At 45.5% G+C, this 24014-nt stretch overlaps 1 protein-coding gene across 2 annotated transcripts in view; it reads right to left on the bottom strand.

Moving 5' to 3' along the window:
* RNF213 (ring finger protein 213) overlaps nucleotides 1-24014 on the bottom strand; it is a 54641-nt gene that overhangs the window by 18621 nt on the left and 12006 nt on the right. For both annotated transcript variants that reach the window (XM_075111650.1, XM_075111649.1), the window contains exons 12-40: nucleotides 23930-23985; nucleotides 23496-23649; nucleotides 22846-22998; nucleotides 22073-22171; nucleotides 21132-21254; nucleotides 20586-20766; nucleotides 19808-19981; nucleotides 19374-19529; nucleotides 18486-19096; nucleotides 18023-18188; nucleotides 17186-17403; nucleotides 16489-16629; nucleotides 16123-16284; nucleotides 14529-15669; nucleotides 12757-12953; nucleotides 12206-12358; nucleotides 7918-11511; nucleotides 6875-7011; nucleotides 6454-6549; nucleotides 5879-5997; nucleotides 5169-5291; nucleotides 4374-4459; nucleotides 3455-3602; nucleotides 2978-3113; nucleotides 2354-2542; nucleotides 1749-1888; nucleotides 1162-1316; nucleotides 589-801; nucleotides 21-202 (exon numbers count right to left, since the gene is read on the bottom strand). In XM_075111650.1, coding sequence (XP_074967751.1) covers nucleotides 21-202; nucleotides 589-801; nucleotides 1162-1316; nucleotides 1749-1888; nucleotides 2354-2542; nucleotides 2978-3113; nucleotides 3455-3602; nucleotides 4374-4459; nucleotides 5169-5291; nucleotides 5879-5997; nucleotides 6454-6549; nucleotides 6875-7011; nucleotides 7918-11511; nucleotides 12206-12358; nucleotides 12757-12953; nucleotides 14529-15669; nucleotides 16123-16284; nucleotides 16489-16629; nucleotides 17186-17403; nucleotides 18023-18188; nucleotides 18486-19096; nucleotides 19374-19529; nucleotides 19808-19981; nucleotides 20586-20766; nucleotides 21132-21254; nucleotides 22073-22171; nucleotides 22846-22998; nucleotides 23496-23649; nucleotides 23930-23985 — 9203 coding nt within the window. The remainder of the gene's footprint in view (nucleotides 1-20; nucleotides 203-588; nucleotides 802-1161; nucleotides 1317-1748; nucleotides 1889-2353; nucleotides 2543-2977; nucleotides 3114-3454; nucleotides 3603-4373; nucleotides 4460-5168; nucleotides 5292-5878; nucleotides 5998-6453; nucleotides 6550-6874; nucleotides 7012-7917; nucleotides 11512-12205; nucleotides 12359-12756; nucleotides 12954-14528; nucleotides 15670-16122; nucleotides 16285-16488; nucleotides 16630-17185; nucleotides 17404-18022; nucleotides 18189-18485; nucleotides 19097-19373; nucleotides 19530-19807; nucleotides 19982-20585; nucleotides 20767-21131; nucleotides 21255-22072; nucleotides 22172-22845; nucleotides 22999-23495; nucleotides 23650-23929; nucleotides 23986-24014) is intronic.

Below are 24014 nucleotides of genomic sequence, written 5' to 3'. Positions count from 1 at the left end.
AGCAGATCTGTGGTACACACTCGAGTTCTTTTATCAGCTGATGGCGCCGACTCCCACTCCTCTGCAAATCCTTCTCTTTACAAATAAATTCAACAGGCATACGAAGATTCTTCACTTTCTGCAGCCCGATCTCTGGGTGGGGTGCCTGTAGTTGATTCTCCAGCTCTTCAGCACACACCATTGCAGCTAACACATCTAAAACCTAGATACACACACAGGATGTAAGTGTCACACAACAGCTGCATTTCAGAATTATTTATGAACCTTGGGCTCTCAATCTGGTTTGCTATAGCATGTGTTCTACTGAATAATGTCCTACTTGATTATCTTAAGCTCTGAAGTTCTCATGCTCATGGCTCAGATCATTAGCACATCCTATTAACTGATGCAAAAGCAGGGCAAACTATTTTAAATCCTGCTAGTAACAATAACACAGCAGATTATTCCTAATGCTGAGGATCCCAGCTGAGCTTGTGCTCCCCGCTTTACTGTTGCTGAAATCAAAAGGAGACTGAACACTAGCTAATTCAGTGAAGCAAAGCTCTCTGCTAGGGTTGAGGATCACAAAATGCCTGGTAGTGACTCTACCATCTCTGAATGTGGTATTCCATCTCCCTCCTGGTTAATAAGGTAGTCAACCACACGGGGGTATACAGCCAGGATCCTAGTGAAGTTCTGCAGGCAGCTCTTGAACTGATTGTATCCAAGGTGGACCCAAGGCAAGGATGGCACTGTCTCCTCTCTTCTGGGAGATGTTGCTTTCCATTCCTCTATGCAGGATAAGAATGCAATTCGCAGACACTGGAAGTTTAGAAAAAAGTTAGAATAAAAATTTAAAAAGAACTTCCGTAATTAATTTTGTACTGGAAATCCTGGCAAAATTCTCTGAAAGAAGAGAAACAGGACTTTGCAAAGATAGCCTTAAATGATGTGTCAATTTTAATAGGTGCTTCTATGGACATGCTTTTCAGAGTAAGCTCTCAGCAATTTCAGCAGCCATTCAGTGTCAAATGCATCTGCTTTGTGGCCACCTTGCTCTCAGTCTGTCTCAAGTGTGGGTTTTTGGCTGAGAAGGCAAGATTGATACAGAAAAGCATGTTCATGGGCATCATGCTCTTCTTTCCATCCAAAAGGTTTCCAGCACTTGTTCCAGACACTGACCTGCAGCTCCTTTACAGAGGACACACCAATGGTCAAGACAATAAAGTCTGTGACATAGCACTGGAAGAGCATCTGCCTGTCTTCCTCAGTCAAGGTAGAGAGAAATTTTCCCAGTGCAGTTTTCTGGAAGATATCCACAAACTTCTCAGCTTGGTCTGGAAAACGAGAATGCAGAGAAAAGCTGAATATTAGGAGGAAGGTGGGTTTGACACAGCTTCTGTCCTAAAGAGACTGACAATTGATCACTGACACATACAGCATTCCCCTCATTCAGAGCACTAACAAGGGATTTGAGGCCAGGCCTTAGCCCAGGCACCAGCGTCATTTATGGAATGTCATCTTGGCATTAACTCTTTGCATTTCCACAGCATTTTGAATACAAGGGCACAGAATATACAAGACAGACCAATAGTGAGATACACGAAGAAAAGCCAGTTGCACAAAGCTCTGCTGGCTCCTATGAGCACAGAGGGATTGAAGGTGACTCCAGGGTCACAGAAGGGTAGAGGCATGGTAGCAACAAACCAAAGTTGACAGGGCAGGGAGACGGAGATGCTCTGTGTCATGAGCTCTAGCCAGGCTCTCACCTTCAGTGTTTTGGATGTATTGAGCTTTCAACCACATCTCATCCAAGTACTCCTTTATCCTCCAGCTGAAGGGCATCTCATTCCCAGAGTCAGCAGACACCATCATGTTGTTCTGCACCACAATTACCTCTGGCTGAGAGCTAGGAGATCAAAAGATCATTAATGCACCGGGCTTTTGCCTGGGAAACACATTCAGACAACAGAGGCAGGAAGCTGCAGAAAGCAAGAAATTAGCCCTAGAAAGGGATGAGGGAAGGGGAAAGAACTGAAGGACTCATTAATAGAGCTGACCCTGCCAACTCTGTCACATTAGGACGTACTCAGTAAGTCTTCCCTGGCAAAAGGGCTGTAATGGCAGGACACGTGGGCTTCAAGGGCTGGGTAAGAAGTGTGAGCATGCCAAGAGCTAGAGAGCAAAGCCCAGGAGTACTGGGGATAAGTTAGAAAGAACAGACTTCTGGAAACACGGAAGACTGCCCTGTTGCCTTCAGCACAGCAGAAGGGAGCAAACAGGAGTGTTAATCTCCCACGAGGATTTTAAGCAATGCTGGATTGGTCTCAGTGCTGCCAGCCAAGCCCTCCTGCTGCTCTCTCCAGCGGCTCACCTGTTCTTACCCACACTGTAAGGGACAGTCAGAAGTTTTGTATCACTGAAGATGAACATCCACAGGTTTGTCACCCACTCAGCTGCCGGCTTGACCAACAGCTCCAGATTGCCATTTCTGTCTATGACAGCAATCAGGAGAGCCAGGAATGGAGTGACCACGTTCTGGACTCGCTTCCACAAGGCGTGCCTTTGGGGGCAGAAAGAGACCAAGAAACCCAGAGGGAAGGTGAGCAACGACATCAGCAAATCAGGAGGTGGTTGTCCTGAAAAATTGCTGACATTTGCATGTGAGAATGTCCTAATCCTGCCTTTAAGGGGAAAAAAGGCCCAACAAAAAACCCTACACTTCTCTCACTCATGGCTTGCCTGTAACCCCACTGTTCCACTCAAAGCACTTGTGCATTTGTGCATTCCTGTCCCAGTACAGCGCATTCAGCTGTAAGCCCCACTCCCTCAGGAGCCAGGAGAGGACACAACTGCCTTCGGAGAGTTTCCAGCACAGACTGGAGACTGACACTGCAAATATTCAGATTACACAAAACTGCTGTCTCTGCTGCACAGTTGCCATTTGCAGACTTTTCTTGGAAGCCTGCAGGTTACAAGATATTGCTGCTGTCCTCACCTGAAGGTGCCTGCCTCCTGAAGAGCACTGAGGTTGGAAGCCTCCCGAAGCACCCAGTTTTTTGGGTGAAATGAATTTTCCTCTTGCTTCTTCAAAAGGTTGGAGAGACGAGCCTTTGTTATCTTCAGGAAAGAGGCTAGAAAACAACAGGGAACTTGCATTTTCTCTTCTATTGGCATTGGATCCAAACCCGAGTATCACACCAAGCACCGCCTTTTACAATTGTTTCAATAATTGGCCAAGGAGGGGAAAAACCCAGCCACAAGAGCTGGCACAGCCAGAGAAAAAGCCATGACCTGACCTCCAGTAAAAGCCCTACAGCCAAAGGAGTGGCAGACTGAAGCATAGACACACACACTCTTGGGAGATTGCCTGGGAGATCCACTGACCTTTGGGACCCCTGTGAATTAACCTACATGTTTTGGTAACCGCCTAGATACCCAGGGACACTACCTGCTGCAGCCAGGGAGCACATACCTTTAAAGTCATCCTCTTTGGACAGAAGGCCAAGAAGAATCTTAATTCGCTTTCTGCTTCGACTAAAATCTTCATTTTGGTCCCGTAGCATCCCCACAGCACTTTGTACACAGGTCCTCAGGAGAACAGTGGTATTCAGGATTTCACCCTTCCCAGGAACACCATGAAAATAAGTTCATTACTCTTCAGGTTTAGACCCTTGCCCCCAACACATTGCTCTCAAAATGATTATAGTGCTCTCTAGAAAGGGCCTGTCCTGCAGCATCCCAGCCCCTAGTTTTCCTCTCATTTCAGGCTGCAAATCTACATTGTTCTTTTGCTATCAAGTACGTGATGCAACTTCTGTGGCCCTTTCAAATTGGCATGCAACACAGCATTTGTATTAAGACTCCCACAGGGGGAGAAAATACTCCCTCCCTGGGAGATGCTTAGGTACTAGAGAGGCAACAGCCACATGCAGCCACCCTTGTACTCAGCATCCTCCAGCTTATGCTGTCAGGAGAACATGAGCCAGTCTTAACACAGCTGCAGCACAAAGTCCACGGCCAACTCCAGCACAGTTTCAAATGCACACCTCAGAAAGCACAAACAGCTGGAGTAGCAGGCTCAGAATCGCAGTTCTCAGCTTCAGGGTGTAGAAAGACAAGAGACGCTTTTAAAACAGATTTTTAAAAGTTAAGAGTGTGAAATGACTACGGAATTAGAGGGTCCTTAGTATGGTTTACTTCTTTAATGCCGCTGATTTTGATGGGGCTGCAGGGGAAGGAATTTGTCTGATCATTAACATTCATGACGCAAATAACATTCCTGATGGATTCCAAGTGAATGGGCATGCAAAAGGTGTGTTGCACCTATGGATAACGAAAAGCAGAGAGCCATATTGACAGCTGAGAAGCAAATAAACGTATTCTGAACTGACCTCATGGTGCTCTGCTTCTGGCACTGGTGTTTCACCCTCCACCTCATTTTCCTCCTGTTCTTCTCCATTCGCAGGCAGAGCTACAACTAAGGTGTAGAATTTTTATTAGAAAGAAGCAAAACACTTCTGCATCAGTCACATAAGAGCTTATTTAGCAACTGCATCCCAGAGCAGCTGAACATCTGTCAGAGATCCATTATGACCGGCATGAGTAACTGAGATTCACCTCTCTAAACACAGTTACAGCACTAGGGCTGTCAAGCTTCATGCAGCAAGAACTGGAAGAAATACAACACTCAGAGCTAATGCACTAAGCTTTAACAGAATCCTGTAGGGCAGTACGGTGAAAAAAAAGTGTAAGAAAAAAACAAGGGGAAAGAAGTCTTTTCTAACCTTCCTACAGGTGTAGGTGAGCAGATCTATATTCATGCAAATGAGACATTCTCTGGGGTGTCTCCTTGTCAGTGGTCTCTGCCATGCAGCGTCTGCTGCCTCCCATGCTGAGACAGAGCACTCAGGGTGCTGGGCAGTGCAAATACCACATTTTTGTCCAAAGAAAAAGGGAGAACTACCAAATTAACTTACTTGAGGACCCAAAGTTGCAGTAATGAACTAAATACAAATGCAAGTTGGTAGCCATGTAGTGACCCCCACAAAACACAGATGCTGAGCAGGGAAAATCATTAGATGTCATATCAGGCATAAGTAACGCTAGCACCAAGTCTGGGACCGCATCTCCCCTTTGCCCACTGGTGCATCAACACCGCTGGCTGGCATAGCCAGCATGCAGCTCACCTTTGGTTTTACCTGGATCCTCACAGAACATCTGGCTGATGGTGAGGTTCTGCAGGACAGTCATATCAGAAGTCATGTCCTTGGATCTGCGGAGATCATCTATATGCACTGACTGCCACAGTCCTAAAGACAGAGGACAAAAAAAAATCATTACATGCCTGCAGCGTGGTCTTCTAAAAGAGCTTGCCAAGAATTATCTCCCAGTACCTGTGGGCTAGCAGTTCACATTCCGCGTTCACTTACTCTCACTTCTTGATGTAAAGGGAAAGTAGCAATTCACTTTGGACGTGCTAATGCATACTGCCCTGACTGAAGGGGCGTGCACACTGCCGGGGCTTTCAGGCTCTTAGAACCCACCACACACAGCAGGAACCTTGCTACTGAAAGCAGAACACTTAAGTGCACACTCAGGAGCCTCCTGAAGGGCAATATGCCAATGCAGTTAGCATCATGTTTGTCTGCTGCTCTCCAGCTGACTAGGAAAAGGACTCACCTGTCAGTAGGCAAGGCAAGGTGCTCTCACAATAGAGACTGGGACTCCAAGGTACTGGACCCCCCAGGGGCAGTGTGTGGGTAAGAGAAGCAGCTCTGACAACCCACAGGACACTCTGATCCAGATTTTAAGTATAAAAAAGGAAGGTGAATAAGAGAAATGGTATGTTTCCCTGAAGCCAGCTGAAGAGTGAGGAGTGACAGATTGCCAGACCTACCTCCATGGAATCCCACGTAGGACGTCCCGCCTTCCACCCGGGAAAGCTTCATAATAAAGTAAACAAAGACAGAGACCTCTCCCAGGTCCATCTTGTTGATTTCATTAACAACAGTGTATCTACAACAAAGAGGAAATGCTTTTGACAGATCAAAGACAGACAAAAGTTCATGGCCGCAAGTCTTTCCTCTAAGAGGGCACATTTCTTCCCCCATACAGACATAAGTGACTCGCTCACCCCTTCCTCCCAGCTGGCTGTGCCAAGCCTGCCACCTCTAGCTATGCCTCGAATGATAACACTGGTCCTCAGCTCTTCAGGACTTCCAAAGCCAAAGGCAAGAATTCACACTTTGAAGGAGATTATATGGTAATTTGACTCAGCTTGCTTTATTTTGACTTGGGTTAGGAATTATTATTTGAAATACAATTAGTGCTTCTAGATTTATTCCATTACAGAATAAACAAAAGATTACGTATTCCTGATTCTGAAACCCCAAAACAGCACTAATAATCAAATGGGGGTGAGGAGTCACCAAGCAGAACAGCTAGCTGGGAACCACTTCATACTTAACTTACTTGGCTGAGGCGATGAGCTGGGCATTTTGAGAGCCATCTTCAAAGTCTGTCTGAATAATAAGGATTTTATTTCCTGATGTGGCATCAAGGAAATCTCTGAAGAGTGAAAGGGGATTTAAAAGAAGTCACTAAGTGTAAAAACAAAACATTAAAGACTGTAGAAGTAGTCACTCCACATTAGCTTTGGCTGCTGCAGACAGGAGGAGACATTAAAACAACCAACCTTATAGGGGTGGTATAACTTCAAAAACCCCTCTCAGTATGACGGAGCTAATACAGTTTGTGCTGAGCCAGTTGCTGTTCAGCACAGCATGGCCTCTTGCCTCCCTTTTCCATATGTGTTACTCCAAATGTTCTGCCCACTCATCTTCCACCCAGATGGCAGCCTGTTCAGAGCAGGATAATGCAAAAACAGACTCACCGGATGCCCTTCAGGAAGGAGTACTCTGTATCAAACTGCTGCAGGAACAGGATTTGAGGCCTTTCCGCTTTACCCTGCACTTCTCTCTCCAGGCAAGCAACATCAGCACTGGTGAGAAGCCTCGAGAAGGTGGTGACCTAAGAGTACAACATATAGGTTTGTTCTTTGCTCAGGAATGCAGTAGGAAGGCAGTAGGGACTTGCTCATTTATGCTCCCAGATGCTGATACATTGCTGCAGAGCTGGGCTGTACCCCAAAAAAACATTTATTCACCCTACACTGGCAAAGGGTCAGCATAGTCTGTTACACCAACCCAGGGCCACTGCTGGGTAGCTGGACACAATGACTTGGTACTGCCAGAGACGGGGCAGCGTGGCGGCTGAGACGGGGCAACCAAGGCTTTGAGAAACTTCTCATGAACCCCTGTAGCATGCCTTCCCTGCTAGGCTGCCTTCCTTGCAGTGCTCTCAGGGAGCAGCAAGTCCAGCCCAAAGAGGAAGCATGTTGTTTCCGTGTGAGGCAGGAGAGGGAGAAATTCTCCAGCCAATCTCAGCTGAAATTCTTTAGTTTTGATACTAGGCAACAGTAAGCCAGAGCTATCCCACTGAAGGCCCACGAGACCTCTGGCTGTTTGTTGCCTAGCTGGGTAAAAGTCTTTTGTATCTTTAAGACTAGAGGCAGACAAAGAAACAAGGGTTCAAAGCCTCCTGGTGACTTTTTCTACAGCCAGTATCCTGTTTTGCTGGCTGTGTTCACGAAGACGAACTACTTCCAAAGTAAAGAGATGCATCAGCTCCCCAAACTTACTTAAAACCCCTGCTTTCCAGGGAGCATCAAATACTGCTTCGCACATAGCAGAGGTATTAGATTCTTCAGGATGCAACACCACGCCTGCTGAAACACCCACCTCCGCACACCTGGGCACTAAGCAGCAAGGCTGTTCAGGTGTGCTCGGGTGTAGCCATTACGCAGCCCTAGCCGTACAAACCAAACACCTCAGTGCAGGTTGGGAGGGTTTTAAGAGCACGCTGTAAGATACTCACCTCTGTAAAGACCATTTGGTACCCGGACCCAGTGTGGACATGAGCTCGGAGGAAGTCTGCAAAAGACATGTGTTGCTGCTGCCTGAAGTATGTTTTGGCCAGAGAATCTGCCATAAACAAACCCATCGCGTTGCAGAGGCGGATCACAGAGTCTGGGGTGGCACAGTTCAGCAGCGCCAGCTGGGCTTCTTTCTTCACACGGGTCATGAGTTTGTTAGGAGGACACACTGGTTTCAGCCTTTCCGTTGTCTGGAGAACCACTGAGGCACAGGTATTGGAGTGGTAGCCCACAAACACATCAGAAGGGCTATATTTCTGGTTGCTTATGAAGTGCCCTTCTGTATTGGCTGCAGTGAACTCATGCACCCACTTCTTCAGCTCTTTCACAGTTTCCGTTTGCCCCTTGTCCAGGACAGTACTGATATCCAGGTAGTGCTTTTCCAGCCTGTTGATCAGCGGGATGGGAAAGTGCTTATATACTACGTCTTTCTCCTCAATGACTATCAAACGGAACTTTGGGTGCACTCGGCACTTCACCCGGTGGGTGCCCAGTCCCAAATCAACATACTTCTGGCCAGCAAGGTACACGTAGTATTGATTGAGGGCATCGTAGAGGCTTTCGTAAAGGTTTTGCAAGTTGAGGAGCACAACCATTTGCCCAGTTTCCATGCAGACCTTCACACGGTTGATGTTCCTGCATATCTGGGTATACTCCTGGTCCTTAGGGAAACTGGAGCCAAAGATAATTTCTGGCTGTTGCCGGGCAGTAAAAAAAGCTTGCTGGAGGATCTGCAGTGCTGCATAATTCTCAGTCAACACAAGCAGGTACCTGCAATCACCATCCTGACTGCTGCTGTAAATGTTTTGTCGTATCAGCTCAAGTCTACTGATATCATGAGCACGTATGTCTCCTTTTTCTGGTAACTGGGAGGTGAATATTTTCAAGGCATTGACATCATCTTTGCCACCAAAGTTACGAAGAACAACTTCAGCTATGTCTTGAGGTGTCAGCTCACTTCTAGAGCTCTTAGCTAAGGCAAAAATCATCTTTATGAGGCTGTAGTAGTCACGCAGACCAAAGAACTCCCTGTCCTGGGCCTTGCAAATATTTTCATATGCATCTGCAAAGTGACAAAAATACTGTTCGACCTTCTGCAAAGCCCCACGTGCTGAGCAACAAATCCCCTTTGCACTTTCTATGAGCTCGTCTTTGCTGGGGTCTCCACGTGAGACAAAGATGCCTCGATTCATTTTAGCAGGATCCAAAGCCCAGTTGGAAATCCCGATGAAGCCCACCTTTTTGTGAGGAAGAGGGACATCATCTATGCAGCCATCTTCCAAAAGTGGATGCAAAGTCTTCAAGGGCATTTTGGGAGAGTCTTCTGCCAGCCCAATCTCATCCAAAACCACCACTGAGACATACTCCTCCAAGTTCTTCCCTTCCTGGAATCGAGCACAGTGCTTAAAAGTGCCTATGATTCCCTCTGGAGTGGAGAGAGGACTGCACTGAAAAGACACTAGATGGATCTGCTTCAGGTCCTTGAACAAATCTGAATGAGCTGCTTGGCCCTGCATAGCATCGGCCACAATGGTTTTTGCAAGGGATTTGGAGCTCCCAGGCTTCCCAACAAGAAAAAGAGGGATTTTCAACTCAATGCAGATGACCATCATAAAGACATTTTCCTTCAAGGCCAGGTTTCTTGCTATGGTATCTCGGAGGTGCACACCACTCAGGAATAAGTCCTGCATCAGGGAGATTTCTTCCAAAATCTTTTTCTGGGTATCATAAGGTTTTGGAAGGACCTGGCTGATAGCACTCCTATATGCCTCCTTCTTTTCCAAGGATGCATGATAGCAGACCCCGACTGCCAGCACTAAGGACCAGATAACATTGTTTCTCTCAACAGTGCTCTTTGGAGCTCTCTTCTCAGCAAGGTACCTCTCCAGTCCCCTCAGCAGTAGTTCACTGTGCTTGTGAAACCACTTGAAAACTTCCATGCAGCGTTCCACATCCCGCAGGCTGACAAAGCTGCATTCATCGTCCCTCTGCCTCATGTATTGCTGGGAAGCAAAAAGCACTTCCGTAATTACCTCTGCTTCAGACTGCCCCATTGGGATGTGTTCTGTAACTCTCTGCACAATCTGCTGTATATACATTTTTTCAGTTAAGTTGTTCAGCTGCCCAAAATCCCACACTAGGGGGATCATGCTGGGTGGGAGCGCATGGACCCGGTACACAAGTTGCCGCAGTGGAATTGATCCAAGCTTGTCCTTTGTCTCATCTGCTTTGACACGGTAGCCCAGGCCAGCTAATTCCAAGCGTTGAATCATCTCTGGTGTGTGCTTACGATAAGGGTTGCAGGCTGCTATGATCCGCAAGCCAGAGCAAGAGTCCAAAGGCTTCCCTTGTACTGTGTGGTCACACAGAACTTCCTTGATGCTGCTTACAGCGTCTGTTGTGTTGGCTTCATCGAAAAAGAGGACTGTGTCCAACCCGTGCTGCTCCTTATTGGTTTTAGCAAGAGCTTCTGCTTCTTTGATCCTGGCATAAATCATCTCTGCAGTAGTACCTCCATGAACTTTTACAAGCTTCATGTTCTCTACCTCTAGAAAGCTTCTGCGTAACTTGCACAGAAACTTTATAAGTCTGGTCTTCCCACAGCCTGTTTCTCCCATGATGACAACTGGGATGTTGCATCTGAATCGCATCTCAATAGCCAACATTTTTAGCACGTTGTCTGTTGTGAGTTCATATGTCTCATCAGGGTCCATCACCCACGGGATTCCCAAAACCATGCAAAGTTTCTCTAGCTTCTCATAACGAGGCAACCCATCAAATGAAATATTGAAGGGAACTTTTTGGACTAACAAGCCATTGTACAACTGGGAAGTCATGACATTTTTCTTGATAATGTTGCCATTCAAAGGATTAATGGCATCAACACTGCCACTGCCATTACGCTGAAAGTGGAAACCAATGAATGTCATGGACTCACGATCTTCATTGAAGAACAAATATGGATGAGGCTTGGACTCCCACTTTCTCCGAATGTGGAAAGGAAGAAGATCATCTTCTGCAATGTTCTCCAGGTCGGAAGACTGCTTTCCCAAACTTTGATCAGAAATGTTCAGGGAAGGTGTTGCAAAATCCCTCGCCATTAAAATCATGAAGGTAACGACAAAGTTTTTGAAACCTTGCAAAGTGTCCTGGACAAAGACAGGGTTGCAAAAGTCAGAAGCTTCACAGTCTCTCAGTTGAACATTGAGGAACCATGTGAAGTTTCGGAGTTCTGACCAGGAGGGATCTGTGATCCCGCAGTGCAGGAGGAACTGCTGCAGGCATTCTGCCGTGTTCCCTTCCACAGAGTGCGCTTCGTAACAGAACATGTCCAGATTGCACCCCTGGTCAAATCTTTTCAGATACTGGAAAGGTCTCTGGAAAGCCTCACTGCAAAATTCCTCCTCATCCATTCCTGGGTCTGAAACATCCCCAGACTGGTTCCCAAGTGTCTCCATTTCTAGTACTTCCTTGGGAGACTTGCATGTTACTTTAGGGAACACATCAAAGAAATTATACTTCTGGCTCACTAACACCTGGAGTAAAGGAAAAGAAAATATGTCATCACAAAGCTGTAGCTCTAATCTTCTTCAGTTTATTTAGCCTGGTCTTACAGTATTCTTGCCTAAAATCACAGACCTAACTGAATAACAACAGCTAACCTATACAACCGTGACACTTCTTCCCCTGTGCATCACTTTTTCCACTTTAAAGGTGTCACAACAATTAATCCTATTTCCTCCTAAGGTCTCCTTCCTGTAACACTAGTCCTTCGTTACCTCCAGCCCTTTCTCAGTGCCACCTCAAAGAAAAAGAAAACTAAGCCCAAGAAACTTGTTATTTACCCCTGTCACTTCTACACACTGTTCTTTTGGCTGCATTTAAATATTCTAGTACTTTCAAACATGTAAAGTAACATAAGGAAGACTAGATTTTGCATTTTTGTGTTTCCTACAAATGTTACAGTGGGGCCAGTGAGGCTTGGACTATCAAGCCTTCAGAAATTATCAACCCAAGAAAACCACAACAGGTATCATTTACTGTCTAGTTTTAGCATCACCTTGTACAACACCAGGGACACCACTTCGTAACGGAGATGCACAGTATACCCTGATGCAAACAGGAAATTCCTATGCTATATAGCCTCTACAACTCATGTGCAGCTATATACAAACATATGTGCAGAATGAATGAGAAATTCAAAGAAATCAAGCATTGCTGTGTACATACATGTCTTGCTGCTTTACTTGGCACTGGTGATACCTCAAGGATTTCAATGATATACAAATGGCACTTCTGTCGTAGCCACAGATTTCCATTATTATCTGTCAGATACTGCAAAACCAACAGCTTGAACAGAAACTCTGGAATTCCACTTTGTACCTATCACAAGACAAGACACATGCATTTCCTTTTGATTTACTCACTATAACTTCACAGAATCATAAAACAGTTGAGGGTGGAAAGGATCTCTGGAGAGCACCTTGTCCAGCCCCCCCAGTCAAAGGAGGCTCAGCTAGAGCAGGTTGCCCAAGACCATGTCCAGTCAGGATTTTAGTATCTCCAAAGGCTGGAGACTCTACAGCTTCTCTGAGAAACCCGTTCCAGAGTTCAACCACCTTGATGGTAAAGAGTTCTTTGTGTTACTTACTTAAACAACAATTAGAAAACACATCCTAGTGAAATAGCTTATTAAGAAACAAAAGTTTTAAAGAAACAACTTCCGCAAGGATCCACAAAGAACTTCTAGGACAAGGCACCTGTGGGAGGGATGTACTCACAGAAGAGGTGATATCAAAATGGAATATCATGGGCTTGGTCTGGTGTTTTCTCTTCAGAAAAGGCAGAAGATATTTTAGCACTTTATCTTCATCCACTTCTGGTTCAATTAGTCTGATGGTTTTCAGAAGTTTTTTGTATTCAGGCGGCTGCTCTGCTTGCAGCCTCTCATGTAGCCTCTTCACATACAGGGATTTCCCTGTTACCATAAAAAACCGCCAAAAGAATTGAAGCCGTCAATATTGAATACATCATATTCAGGTCATAATAGAAAGGCAGAAGTCAAATGCTTAAGTACCCTGTCCTCCGAGATCTCTGAACCTTCTTGAAAGACATTCCAGAAGAACAAAGCCTAAGTCTGGTTAAAGTGGCTGCAGCTTGGACTCAAACCCATTGCTGTCGGTAACACAGCCTTCAGTAGCCAACAACATGGCTTGTTTTGCTTAGGCTACCTGAGAAAGGCTTTACTTTTTATTAGGACTTCAATCTACTCTATTATGTGGTTGCTTCTAATGTGAAAACATGGGGCAAAAAATGGTTGTTGTCAAAGATAAAAGCACCCTCAAGTTTCCTCTCTTATCCTGTAGAAACTAATTTTGCCAGTATTCGGGCAATGCCAATGATCTGGGTTTGTTGTTTGCAGTTGGCTGTAGTCTGTATCTGCTGCTTCCCAGATTAACAGGGGGAATGGAAAGACCATTCCCTGTCTACTGGCTACATCCCATCACACCCTTTACACTGTATGTAGTGCAGGAGCTGGCTGCAGCAGGTTCATTCCACAAACACTTCCCAGTTATGGGTGTCTGGGTAAAGCTGTCTCTTCCAACCCTTTGGAAGCTCCAAACTCACCCTCAGCAGTATGAGAAGTTTGTAACACAACAAAAAAGGTGGATTTCTATAGCCTTCCAGACTGAAGCTACGGCAGCAGCCGTTCGCAGGTAATACTCCAGAACTGCCCTGCGTTTCTGAAGTGTGACAAAGGATGCCATTTGTTACCAAAACTATTCTGGATTTTCTCACTAATCCCTGGAAAAATAATGTAGCACACTTTCCCTTTTGATCCCAACCTTTTTCATTAGGGTGGTACTTGTAATGGCTTAACCCCAGCTGGCAACTAAGCCCCATGCAGCTGCTCGCTCACTCCCCCCGGAGAGATGGGGAGAGAATCAGAAGAGTTAAAAGTTAAAAATCTCATGGGTTGAGATAAAGACAGTTTAATAAGTTGTGCTGGTTTTGGCGGGGATAGAGTTAGTTTTCTTCACAGTAGCTAGTATGGGGCTATGTTTTGGATATGTGCTGGAAACTCTTTATAATATAGAAAGATGTTTTTGTTATTGTTGAGCAGTGCTTGCACAGAGTCAGGGCCTTTTCTGCTCCTCCTTTGCATTAAGAGGCAGCCAACAATCATTCCCTATGCAAGAAAAACAGGCAGGCTTTACAACCCTTGTGCCGTCTCACGTATATTTTCCTGCAGGCTTATTTTAACTTTAGCAGGCCAGATTCCTCTTATCCAGCATTAGCTATATAGTTTATGTTAATGATGTAAGTCAATAGAAAAAGACAGGTGTGAGATTAGCAAGATGAGCCATCTGTAGAGATGCCTATCTCAAGACAAGATGAGCTGTCCTTAACAGCTCTCACCTCACTCCACTGACTATAGTCTGAATCATCCTTTTTGCCTAGATACTTATGTCTTGGGCAGAAAACCTGGCAAGGTGAGCCCCACACCGTGTTTTAACACTCAGCAGACCCCGCTTTGCATGTGACATCTTACCCATGCCAGCTCTTTTGGAGGACACAATCCCAACACACATGTTGTCCTTGAACACAGAAGCAGCTGAGCTTGACGGCTGAGCAACTCTATAGTGGTGCTGAAGGTATTGCTGGATTTCAGCTAGTGACCTCTGGGGTATCATGTGCACTTTGTACTGGCTGAAGACAGAAGGGATGTAGCTGTGTTCCCTCTTGCAGTTGCACAGAATGACAAGGCGATAGGCGCTGCTGTAGTGCTGCAGGTGCTGGAATAGTTCCTCCATTCTGCAGCTGACATCGTAACTCAGCTCATCTGCGTATAGCATCATGTAAATTTTCTCTCCTCTGCTGCAGGGAATGAAGCACCTCCTGAGGAAGAGCCCCACTTGCTCAGCAGTGGTCTGAGGAGTGCACAGGAGAACTTCATCAAAAGTGGGAAGGGGCTGGTTGGGACTGTTCATGTAAATAGCCAGAGCAGATGTGAGCACCTCAGAGCGAGGGCATGTGATGAGGTTGGGCTGACCAACACACAGGAGATCCTGTGGAAAGTCTCTTGTGACAAAGTCCCTCTCACAGCTGGCCAGATTCTTCAGCCGCTCACCAAGTGTATCAATATCCAGGCAGTTTGGAAGGAAGGAGTCCATGTTGTTCATGTAGCACTCCCAGATGTACTCCAGCTGTACAGTCAGGCCCTTCACCCCATCCAGCATCACTTCGAAGTCAGAAATAGCCTTCCTGGGGCTGGGAGGGACCTCACTCCCAGAGGCTCTGAGGATATCCTGCTCAGTGCAGTTGTGTTTTAGGAATGAAAGCATCATCAGGGCACCCTGGCTGGGCGTCCCCTTCCCCAGTTCTGTGCACAAATAGACCAGCTGCTCAGCAGTGTAGTAGTTCAGGTAGAAATGCTGGAATCGTTTTTCATACATGAAGCTTTTCCAGCTCTCCAGGAAGCTCTCCATTGTTTTGCAGAGGCCTGGGAGCACAGCCATGATATCTCCTTGCCCTTCTAGCACTGGGGTCAGTCCCAAAGAGAAGTCTATAAGAACACATGATTCTCTTTCAGGTGAACAATACACGTAAGCAAGCCAGGAGCGGAAGAGCATGTTGCCAGCTGAATAAAGGTCAATAAAGGCCTGTGCAAGTCTTTGGACATTGGAAAAGATCTGTGTAAGGACAGAGGAAAAAAAAAAAACTAAGCTGATTTATCAAGACAAGTCTCAGTCATGAAACCACAGGAAAGACTTCCTATCAAAATAAAGGCTTTAATCCCAAGCCAGGTGTGTCAGGCCTTGTAGAGTAACAAAAGGCTCTCTGTGGCTTTTTAACAGCAGTATCCCCAGGAAGCCAGTAAGGTAACCCCAGCTTGCTACAAAAGCACAGCAACCCTCTGGGCCAGAAGCCATCCCCAGCAGAGCCAGAGGATGAGGGTACCAGTCCACTGCCCAGTCTCCAGCTTAGTTCCACCTCAGTAGGGAACCAGAGAGGTAGGAACATCTATCTGCCTGCTACTATTCATCCCCAGTAACTCAGCTGTAAACCAGTCTTAAAAGCTGATACTTAAGGCAAAATCCAACCCCAGCCTCAACATCAGAAACCCACTGGGTTTGAAATCTGACCTCAGAGAACTTCTCCACCTCCAAGCCTTGCTCTCCCTTTGCCGACATGAGCATCAGTTTGTTCTGCAGTTCACGGAGCTCTGCCAGAGAGTATTTCAATGATGATTCATTATCCCCAGAGCTCCCTGGGAGGGTGAAGCGCAGGACATTGTCCAAAGAAACCTGCCAGAGAATAAGTCATTAGCGCTGGTGTGCACTGAGGTTCCACTCCTGAGGCAGTGCTACGCCCAGCAAGGGGAGCACCTAGGAGGCAGCAGCTCCCAAAAAGGAGCCGTGCAAAGTTGGAGAAAAGCTACAGCACGTTTCTGACAGTCACCAACATGACATATTATCTGCAGGAGGGGAGGGAAAACCAAGCAGCCTCACCTTTTGGCCATCACCTGGTGCTCTGAGAACATATATTCCTCTGCTGTTGATGGCAGCTGCCAGCGACAGCGATGACAGTTCCACAGACCCGTGGCTCTCCTTCACCGTTTTCAACCACTCTAAGTGTTGAGCTGAAGCACGCTGTGGGAAGAGAAAACATGGCACTGCCCTAATCGCTCTGACTTGGCACTTCTTTCCAGGATTACATCTGTGTCCCGGACAAACAGCTTGGGCTGGCATAAGAGTTTCAGGATGGGGAAGGAAGAAAGGAATGACAACTGGCCACAGCCTGATCTTTCTCCACAGCTGTTCTTTACCAACACCATGGGAGGCTGAACAGAGCCCACAGCGCTTCAATGCCTCTTGCTGTAGAAACATGCCCTGCTGCAAAGAATAACAGAGTTCCCAGCCATCAGCCCTCCCTCTTCTGCACCATCACTCAAACTCGCAAAAGCAAAGCTACACCATGTCACACTTGAAAGCCTCAGCACTGCCCTGGAGAAACCTGTGCTATGCCAGTTACAGATGCTGCTGTGAATCTTTGTGCCACAAAAACATAAGACATTTTTCTTCCAATAACAAGAGCTGTTGTGATGTCCCCACACAAGTGCAATTTGCCCTGTGCAATCTTCCAGCCACTCTCAGAAGGCAGAAAACACAAGAGGATGCAGAGAGGACCTGCTCCAGCAGAACTCACCAGTTTCTTGGGAAGATTCTCATCACTGTCCAGGGCTCGCCACAGCTTCATCAAGCAGTGCATGAAGTCCTCAAACCCTGACTCTTGCCTAAGCTCGTAGAGCAGGGAGAAGTAGCCATGAACAGCATCATGGAAACACGCCACACGGTCCACATCCATGTCATTCTCCCCAGCAGAGATGGAGGCCAAGTCCACAAATACCTTCAGCTCATTTGTATCTTAAATGAGATAAAACACATGAATGAACAACAAGGGCAGCTTTAACACAATTCCACATCACCACCTTTACAGAAATTGCAGAAGGAATGCCCTTCAACAGCATCTCCTGTGCAACTTCCCTCCATCCATCCTGCCAGCAATTTTATTAGGCGATGCATCCACATTAATCCACATTAATGACATCCTTGGCCCTGGCTTTTCTCCACATTGCCCTGAACAGCAGGTTCACAGCCAGCAAAGGGTGTGTGCCTCTGTTCATGTAGGACACCTGAGCTGGCAGACACACAACTCAGATCACTGCCATCCTGTTAAATGAATGGCCTCTGCTCTCTTAAGTCTGAACTAAATAGTGGCAGCTATCAGACTGAGCCCAGCCACCCGGCAGGGTAGCTACTCCGCTGCATGGAACTATAGTGGCATGGGCATGTTTAAAGGAACTGCTTCACAGCACTTTCCACACCAAAACCTGCAAGAGATGCTTGTAACTCTATCAGTTCCAGAAGCTGTGAAGACATAAAGATAGCAGATGGATCAGGGACAGGGCATTCTTTCTGCCCCCACACAAACCGGCAACCCGTATAGTACTATCTGCCTAATTCCTGGGTGAGCAGCACACACCTCTCAGTGCTTCTCTGACCCAGCAGACAAACTCCTTCTGCTGGGCCAGCTCTCTCAGACAGCCACGACGGTTCACTGTGATCCCTTGCAGCAGTCTCTTGGCATCCACAAGCTCAGGGCTGATGGAGTCCAACTTTTGTGTCTTGTACGATTCAAGCTTTGCTGTCTACAAGGCAAGTAGTGCAAACAAATATTCAGTCTGGAAATGGGAAATACAACCTGTTCACCAGCAGGGAAAGGAAAGACCACTAAAAAGCCACACCAAACAGAGGTATACCATCTTTTCTCTTTTAAGAAAGATTACACAAAAGCACTTTGAACACTTAATTTTTATCTCAAATAAGCATTTTGGGACAAGGAGTGGCTCTTGACAGACTGGGACAGACTTGCAGGAAGGTTCAGATTTACCCAAGCTTCCTAGCCAACACCCTGACGGTACAGAGCTGAAGAAGGGGATACTTACTATGTCCAACAAGTTTTCCAGGACGCTGAAGTCACCAGAGAGGTTTAAGCTCTCTTTGACATCGGCAATGATCTTCGCAGCATCAAAAGTTAAATGCATTTCATGGTATTGTTGGATCTGCTGAAATCGCTGGTCAACCCAATCTCTGGCTTCTCCAGGTCTAAGCTTACATATGGTATTTAGTTCAGTTTTGATAACTTCAGGATGATTTGTGAATTCCTGAAAAATTTTATCAACTGCAGAAAGTGCGAGACTTCCAGATCTCAGATCATCATACAACCTTTCATAGCTCACAAAACAAGGGGAGATTAGATTGCTGAAAACATTATCGAGGTCCAATACAGCAACAATGCTGTCCTCCTCCTCCTCTTCTTCCTCATCCTCCTCTCCTGAACTTTCATACTCCTCTCCTGCCTTCTGCGCTGCTTCCTCCCAGAACTGCTGGAAGATCAGGCTGTTCCTAAAAGCGTGCATTTTCTGGGCAAATTCTTTCAGCTTTGGGCTCAAGCTGTAGTAGGTCTGTAGGGGTCTCTCTCCCACATTCACAACTCTGTTTAGTCTTTTTGAGCGAAGATCTTCCAAGTGTTGAAATTCCACTTCACCTACATCCACTTTAAAACAGAGATATAGGTCAGAGAGATCAGATGTCCAGCTTACTACATCTAATCTGCCAAGTCTCAAAATGCTATTGGCCATGTGGACCGCTACAAACATCAGTTGATGCACAAGCACTCGTCTGATTCCTCAAATGCTCTAGGTTTACTTCCCCCACCCCTCCACATCCTTGCTGTGGTTTAGAATAAAACCTGCCCACAAAATCTAGCTGTTTTCAAAGAGAATTATGTTTTCTGGAGTCACTACTTTCACATTGCTCCCCCAAAACACTACCTTTCACAGAAGCCTGCACCTTCCTACACATGCTCAGAAAGGTTCCTATTGCTTTTTTCTCTCTTCTGAGAAGTGTTACTTCTTCTTGCCTCCTCTGCAGCAATTCTTTCAGTTCTCGAAGGACTCCTTTGTCTTTACTTAACAGCTTCTGGTGCTCTGAAAGAAAACTCATCTGTAGTCACAAGGCAGATACTTCCCACCCCCTGCACCCATAACTCAGGTTTGAATTTGCAGAGTCACAAACACCACAGTGAAATGCAGACAACACAAACTGGAGCTAGGAGCTCCATATAAAGGACAAAGACAACGGCAGCACTGCTAACTGCTGAAGCATCTAATTAGCATTACTAATCACCGAAGTAGGTGAAGTAGGCTATCGATCACTACAACGATGCCCTAAGCCAACAATGCCTCCTTTGAACGGTGTTTCTTACTTATCTCCCAGATACAGATTAACTGCTCCTGGTGCTGCAAAATCTCTTCCAGATGTTTCACAAGGATACACCCTTTCTTCATGTCATCGGTGACGCTCGTAAATACAGAGTCTGCTGTGGCCATTATATCCTTTGCTTCACCTGTAAGTTTTTCTAGGAGCTGTGTGTTTGTTCCTGTTCGAGAAACAAAGCATGTAAAACCTAGATCAGCCCTGCTTCACAGAACTAGGCAAAATCAATAACTATTCAGTGTCATGATACAGAGTTCTTCCATTTCCCAATCGAATCCCTACCCAACAGCCTGTGAACTCATCACACCACCCTCCAACCCCTCATGTTTTTCTGACCAGAAATGGCCAGGATCTCAGGACAGCAATTCAGAGTCCTTCCCACAGAGAGCCCATACCCAAAACCTGTGAAGGAAACACAATTTTGATCCATTCACATGATAAACACTTTTGCATTTTTGTGTACCAATAACTTATCAGAACTTATCAGAGAAAGAAGTTATGTTCTACAAATCCACTTGACCTACAGGTTCAGCAGTCCAGTACAAATCCTGAGAACTGGCTGCTGTGGATTAGCACAAGAGGAATACTAGCTCTCTCTCCTTAGCCTTTCCTCTCCAAAAACGGGCTGAATATGTTGAGCTTTGAGATAGGGAATAAAACAAGAGCAGGGCAATTTTAATGCATTTGTTTGCAGCTCTGCAAAGTGGGAACAGCAAGGCAGAGAACAGCTTTTCATGGACTCCTATGAATATAACTAACAGACATACCATTAAAACTGAAGACATGTTTGATGTCAGGCCATGTGAGCACGTGGTGCAAAATGTCATCAAAATCACCACCAGATTGCCCGTTCTTGATTGGCCATGACTTCACGATGATAGTTGATACAAGCTGGCTGAATTGGCCCATGTTGTAGGAAGATATCTTGTCAAGGAGATTGCTCTGAGTCTGCACAAGAGGGGAGGAATGCATCAGTGTTCTGGATTCTACTGCGTCCATCTGCCTCAGGATCAAGCACTGACACCACAAAGTCACACCTCCAGTACCGAGGCGTATCCCAAAAAAGCCGTATGACATGACTGACACCATTACAAGTATTTTTCATAGACCCTTTATAAGTGGATCCTCATTTCCTGATTTCTTGTCAATATTTTTGGGTTTTCTTGGTTTAACAAACTTAAACAATACACAGCAACTCAAGAAATAATAAGAGACTGAATGTGCAACTCTCCTTCCACCAAAATGCACATCCCTATACTATGCAACAGAAAATTTGACTTTTCCTTTTCATACCTTGAGGGAAAATACAGTACCTGGCAAGCTGCAGTTACAGCCTCTGTGGCACAATTACAGAAACACCAGCCAATGGAAGAGTCAAGTTGTGTAAACTGGTGGTGCTGACAGCAGTAGACTAAGATTTGGTTAACTGGAGACTCCTATAGGGCAAAAAGAAGATTTCTTATCAATTTAAATTTTCCAAAGCACTTCTTCTGAAAGCATGAAGGAGTGCTGCTATTAAGACAATAAAAGGAACTAAGTGGAAAAATTCAAGTTTCTTAGTGGAGACATGCATCAGCTCATTTATCAGGACCTGGAAGAGAGACGAAGCACAAATAAAAGCTTGAAAAATCTTTCAGTCTAAAATGCGTGATTACTTAATACACATCTCACCAAGCCAAGCTTCCATCGGTAAACACTTGTTTCCTGATTATACCATGAAAATCAACAGCTTAAAGAATTTTGCAACTGATGTAGAAAGGAGGTGAGAAGATATACGAATTCAATTTAGAAGGGACCTACACGTTTGGCTGTACACTTGGGAGCCTGGACAACACAATTTCTCCGCACTGAATGAAAAGAGACAAGCGCCAACTTTGCATCCGTAAGTCCTTGCGTGCTTACTTTACACCTACTGTTTCTTAAAACTATAGGGGTCGTAATTGCTCAAAATGTGCTATTTCCTTTAAAGCATCAGGATATTGGTCACTGCTAGAAACAGACCAGCACTGCAGCCAGGGTACCAGGCTACTAGAGTCCTGATACCAAGAATACACCGTGGTACAGTTCAATGTCCAATTTTTGAGCCTCCAGAACATGTTTTATAACAGCAATGGCAATTTTTATGCCCAAAGCCACGGTGCTTTCACGTGCCCATTCAGGCTCCAGAAGCTATTCTATAAGCACAGCAGAAAACTGTCTATCCACTCTGAACTTGGCCCACTGGCACGCAGTGACTGCCTGTAGTGTCCCCTACCTCCTGAATTCTTCTCTCCAGATCTGCAAGTAAAGTCTTTTTCCACCGCTCAGTGAACTGTTTATCTGGAAAGCTGATCTTCACAAATTCATGCCAGGCCTGCAGGTGAGAAACAAACAAATCCAGAATACTGAGCGCTGAGATTTAACATTCAAATAAGGAAATGAAAAGAACTGTGCTGAGGAGAGGCCCCACCACTCCTCAGACAGCCTGCAGTCCTTTCAGATGTTTCCATCCAGAAGAAAGAGCATTCCCAGAGCTGCAAAAGGCAGCTTTTAAGCCCAAAGAGTATCAAAATGTCCCAGTTGCTAAAGGAGACAGACATTTGGATGAACCACTTCCACCCTGATGGTGGAAACTGTCCCAGGGAGGGCTGGGAGCAGAGTGAGTCAGACTGTAAGGAGCTGCTCTCTGCTTTGCCTGCTGGAAGGCCTGAAGAACAGCCAGGAGAACATACAGGGTGAGCAAGACAACAGCTCCAGCTAAACGCCAACAAGGGGGAGCTCCTCATCCCAGCAATGCCTCTTGGAGCAGCCAAGAAAAAGGAGAAATAAGGCAAGCGAAGCAGAACCAACTATAGCCCTTTGCTTTTCAGCCCTAATGTTTAAAACAATGCAGCTTCTCAGCTTAATAGTCTGTACTACCTGTCCCCACCTCATTCCTCACCCAGCCACAGCAGATATGGCTCCCAGTAAAGAGCCGTTAGACTAAAGACTCTATGGTTAAGCCACTATAAAACATCTTTTTATTCATATTATTAGAAGATGACAAACCCGAAGTTCCCAAGAAAAAGAGAACGTCACATGCTCCAGGTATTCTTTCAATAACTTCTTGTCTAAAGCATTTCTGAACCAGGTTCGAGTGTCTCTCAGAGTTTCATCAAATACTTCTACCACTGAAATTTCCTGCACAGCATCTCTTGAAACCTGCCGCATACATGGAAGAAGAAAAAAAGTAAGAACAGTTCAAGCAGGAGGGCAACGTACAACTGATATAAGTAAATATTTCTAAAAGAGACAGCCTAAATGCATTCAAAGCACAAACACGTCTAGCAATAGAGACCCACCACTACTTGAATAAAGGATAGAGGGAGGCTGGGAAAATGCAATGCTTACAAATAGTTTGTGCTTCAGGATGCTTATTGCAGGAAGTAAAGACAATATATGTTTAAGGGGAAAAAAAAACAAGATATAAAACAAAACCCGTGACAGCCAGCGCAGGCATTTGACTTTTTTTCAAGAAGAATCAAAATCATTAAATGATTTCACAACTTTTTGAAAGTACCACAATCTTGGTTAATTTAGAGTATTAAGTTTTCCTCATTGAGGATGGATATGACCGAAAACCAGCCTGTTGTACCATTTTTGTTATACTTCTAGATATCTTGCTCCTATCAACCCATGAATGGTTCTTTGGTACTCACTGCTGTGGGTTGAAGCTTGGCAACCTTCGAAATCATCATGGCAGAAGTGGCAGGGATCATGAACCACCTCCCACTCTTAATATACTTGCAGACCATCTTGTGTAGCTTGAGGCAATAGTTCAAGCAGGACTGCCAAGAGCAAGCTTCCAAAGCTCTAAAGGACAGGAGAAAAAGGGAATAATTGCTTTTCTGCTCAAATGGAAAAGAAAAAAAAAAAGAAAAAACCCACCAAATTGAATGCAGTGTGACAACTAACCATCCCTCCCTCAGATGGATTTAAAAAAACATTGCTATCTGACAGAGGGATAGAAATACAGGATTATTTTATTCATAGAGATTTCAATGCACACATTCAAGCTACAAGCACAACCCCACCCAACAGGCATGGTGCACATAAAAAGGGCAATGCTCTTACAAAAGTGCACTTCAGTTACCTGCCCTGTTCCTCATCCAAGGTGCACAGCAGTGTCTTTAGAAGAGTCTCTACTACCTAAGAACAGAAAGATAGAAATATTAAAC

This window comes from Phalacrocorax aristotelis, chromosome 16, assembly GCF_949628215.1.
Source record: "Phalacrocorax aristotelis chromosome 16, bGulAri2.1, whole genome shotgun sequence".
Taxonomy (NCBI): Eukaryota; Metazoa; Chordata; class Aves; order Suliformes; family Phalacrocoracidae; genus Phalacrocorax; species Phalacrocorax aristotelis.
This window is presented reverse-complemented; position numbering and strand designations above follow the sequence as displayed.